The sequence below is a fragment of the Pteropus vampyrus genome, unplaced genomic scaffold, assembly GCF_000151845.1.
Source record: "Pteropus vampyrus isolate Shadow unplaced genomic scaffold, Pvam_2.0 Scaffold120, whole genome shotgun sequence".
NCBI lineage: Eukaryota > Metazoa > Chordata > Mammalia > Chiroptera > Pteropodidae > Pteropus > Pteropus vampyrus.
This window is the reverse complement of record NW_011888901.1, coordinates 1,252,237-1,256,536: the sequence shown is the minus strand read 5'-3', so window position 1 is coordinate 1,256,536 and position 4,300 is coordinate 1,252,237. Positions and strand designations below refer to the sequence as shown.

The window sequence follows — 4,300 nt, the reverse complement described above, 5'->3', positions numbered from 1 at the left end:
TATTGATTAGTTTGTTCGTTTTGTTCTTTAGATTCTGCATATAAGTGAAATCCAATGATATTTATCTTTCTCTGTCTGACTTATTTCACTCAGCATAATAACCTCAAGGTCCACCCATGCCATTGCAAATGGTACAATTTCATTTGTTTTTATGGTTGAGTAATATTTCATTGTATATATGAACGAGAACTTCTTTATCCAATTGTCTGTTGATGGGCATTTAGGTTGCTTCCATTTCCTGGCTATTGCAAATAGTGCTGCCATGTACATAGAGATGCATAGATCTTTATGAATTATTGTTTTGGTTTTCTTTGGCTAAATACCCAGGAATGCAAATTGCTGGGTTAAAAGGTAGCTTCATTTTTAATTTTTGAGGAACCTCCAGACTCTTTTCCATAGTGGCTCTACCAATTCACAATCCCACCAAGAGTGTACAAGAGTTCCCTTTTCTCCATATCCTCACTATCACTTGCTGTTTTTTGATTTTTTGATGAAAGCCATTCTGACAGGCGTCAGGTGATATATCACTGTGGTTTTACTTTGCATTTCTCTGATGATTAGTGACCTTGAGCATCTTTTCATATGTCTACTGGCCATCTGTATTTCCTCTTTGGAGAAATATCTATTTAGGTCTTCTGCCCATTTTATCATTCTATTTCTTAATCAGCTTACATGGTTAAGAGAACATAGCTTAGAATTGCTTTCCAAATTCTTAAAGATTAAGTTATTAAAATTATGCACAAAACAAAAAATATCGACCAGTTTCTCAGATTTCATTATTTCAGCTTTATGAGAACAACAATGAAATGTACCTCAGAACTTCTAAGTTTAGTTTCTGCTGGCAAAGTCAATTATAATAAATGAAATTAGTTAACTAGTTAGCTATATGTAGATGTACATGTAAATATATAGACTATAAAAAATATAAATTTTAGACTAGGAGGGAAAAAAAAGCATGAACTGGATATCAATCAAATATTGATGAATAGAAAGGAAAGAAGATAATCAAAGATGGTAAATTCTTGGCCCACTGCTGCCATTCATCTTTCTTTTCCCAATAATATTATTCGACTATAATTAATTACAAATTACTTTATTTGAGGTTCTCCAAACATGTCCTCCTTACTGAAACTGGTATCTACAGGAGACTACTTTCCTTGCCCTCTACTTACTGAATGATTTTCACCATCCAGTTCATGTTACACATTTTTTATGAGGCTATTTACAATCTTCTAAATATATTCTAAATGTCCCTACTAATGAATATTTGTAGAACTCATTTGGCCCTTTATACCTGTTTATATGTACAGTAAGTATAGCACTGAAATACATAAGCTCTGAGTCCTTTGCAAATTATTACATACTTTGGAACCATTAAGGAGTAAAATGTTCTTCACTATATGCACTGTTTTTGGGAATGGTAAAAACACAGAACACCTTAACTGCTTTTAAATGCACAGTTCAGTAGCATCAAGTGTAATCACATATATGTGCAACTGATATCCAGAATTTTTTCATGTTGTGAATCTGAAATTTTATACATGTTGAACAACTACTCTCTCTTTTCTTGCTCTCTCCAGACCCTGGAAACCACCATTCCACTCTCTCTCTCCATGAACTTGACCACTCTAGATGCCTCTTATAAGGAGAATCACACAGTATTTGTCTTTCTGTGATTGGTTCACTTCACTGAGTATGACATCCTCAAGGTTCATCCAGGCCGAAGCATGGGACAAGATTTCACTATATGCACTTTTTCATGTATCTAGAATTTCCATTTCTTTGAAATGATCATTTTCTTAGACATTTTCATTTTTTCATTAATATTTTTACCGCTAATGATGAGCTTTCATTTATTTATTTGTTTTCATTTATGTTAGGGGAGTATTGTTCTCAAAATATTTTTATTAATTATTTGAATATTACTGACAACCAGAATTAAATATACCAAAGACATGGTGCACTGCAGATATTTGAAGTAGGAAGAATGGGAATGATTTACGCTGATTTATATTTTACTCATTTGTTAAGTAGCTTTTTAGGTAACTAATTGTCAGTACACACTATTAAAATGTATGACCCAGGAAAATTACATTATTTTATGTCATGTATCTCTAAGTTCATTTATGAATAGTAGAAAATATTTCATATGTAAATCCATGAGCACCAAGAATTTGCTTTGTCTAAAAAGTGCAAGATCTTCTTTTCATCTTCATGTCCTATGGTAACTAACCTGTTGATATGTATAAACTAGGTGCTCAATAAATATATACATAAGGTCAATTTTTTTACTATGAAAATGATGTTGAATCTGACATAAAATTATTGCAGTAAGAAGTAAATATCTTTCAGAAAGCACAGAAGAAATAATTATGCATTAGGTCACATTTCAGTTTCTAAGCCATGTTAGTCTTCCCAAATGCTTGCTATTCCTGCTGTGCCTTAAGTCATCTGCATGACTGGCTCCCTTTGATTATTTATGTATGAACTTAAATATCACTTAATCAGAAGGGCCTTACTTGACCACTCAGTATAATAACATTAGATCTTCCTGCAGTTAACTTTTATCCATTGATTTTTTGTATAAGAAAACACATACCCATTACCATATAAAATTATTTTTCATGTATTTGCTTACTGTTTCCCCTCTAGAAGGTAAGCTTCATGAAAAAAGAACAATTTATTGTCCTGTTACTCTAATACCAGACACCAATTAGATACTCAATAAATAGCTACTAAATTAATAAATGACTGAATGCATACGATAGTAAATGTATTACATTTTAAAAGATAGAGAAAATTTAGTAAATTTAAGAAAGTAATTATATATTTATACATATAAACACATATATATGTTTACACACACACACACAATATTTCTATTTACCTTTCCAAAGATGCTTAATCTTTTGGAGTCAATGTATGGCTGTTTCAGTAAAAATCTGCAGTAAAAAAGAAAAAAATATGGTTATATCTTGAGTCAAATGCACAGGGGAGTTCATTCTTTGCATGCGCGTGTGCGCACTCGCAAACACACACACACGCACACACACACATACACACACACACAGTCGAACAAAAAATGCTTTAGTGTTTGAGGCTTTATTCATGTAGAATGGTCATGTATTCCAAAATCTTTCTAGTTAAAGGGATGGTCTAGTAGTTTTGGTATCATCTGGTAGCTTGCTAACAAATGTAGCCTGTGGGGCTCCACTTCAGGCCTACTGAATCAACATTTATATTTTAACAATATCTTCACCAATTTCGATGCACTTTTTTGAAGAATCTACTAGATTTCTTAGATTGCTCTTTCATGCCTGTGTGGTTGGTAATGGTATCTGTGAAAGCTCAAGGTTTGCTAATAAACTAGGTAAATAATAGACATTGTGGATTATTTCAAATAAATAATATAGTGATATAATTAAGGTCTCTTTAATTTTAAAAAATCCAAAGTTAATTCTAACTTGACAGAGAAGGTATGATAATTCTCTTATTAGGATGCTAAAAGTGAAAGGTACTTGAGAAAATTGCTATTTTCTATACGTAACTTAGAAAATTGTAACTTAGAAAATTGTCCAATTACTAAAATAAAAATCTCCAAGGCAGCATTAATGATATTATATAGCATATATCTAGCTTCTGTCATTATACTAAAAACAATAGGAAAATGTGCAGCCACTTACTTCACAGCTGCTATTTGGTCCTTTACTTCCACTGAACCTAACCTTCGATGAATCTCTTGCAAAATTTTCAGGCCCTGGAATCCACTTCCTCTACCATCAAATCGTGCTATGATGACATTATCTGTATCAACAAGTACTGAATCCCAGTCAATATGGAACTTATCTGTAACCAGCTGGCTTCCTGGTTCTTCATCCCTGTAAATCCCAAAACATTGGACCAAAACAAGAGCAATTGACAATCTGTTAGAAATTTTAGCTTTCACCCTTATTATTTAACATAAATTATCGGAAAGAGCAATGATGGCTATTCATAGTTCTATTAATTCTTGACGATAAACCTGAAACTTTAAATGCCATTTTCCTTTGTAAAATTTTAAATGAAAAGTTATCTGAATTAAATGAAAATATTAAACAAGATTTAAAACTGTATATGAGAGATTAATTTAACTCATTTTTCGAAAGAGGAAAAAAATACACACACTTTCCATAGGCATTTTTAAAGGATGATCGTCAGATTGACATACACGTTCCTATTTATTGGATTTCTCCCAGACAGTTTTAGAAATGTCTTACAGGGCTAATGGTTCTGACAGACAGCAGAATCAGTTATGGAATCT

The 4,300-nt window shown here is 32.2% G+C and overlaps 1 protein-coding gene across 1 annotated transcript in view; it reads right to left on the bottom strand.

Annotated features, from left to right (window-relative positions):
• Window positions 1–4,300, bottom strand: part of DPP10 (dipeptidyl peptidase like 10) — a 100,651-nt gene that overhangs the window by 16,080 nt on the left and 80,271 nt on the right. Inside the window, exons 13-14 of the mRNA XM_011366066.2 lie at window positions 3,684–3,878; window positions 2,888–2,942 (exon numbers count right to left, since the gene is read on the bottom strand). Of these exons, the coding sequence (XP_011364368.2) occupies window positions 2,888–2,942; window positions 3,684–3,878 (250 nt within the window). The remainder of the gene's footprint in view (window positions 1–2,887; window positions 2,943–3,683; window positions 3,879–4,300) is intronic.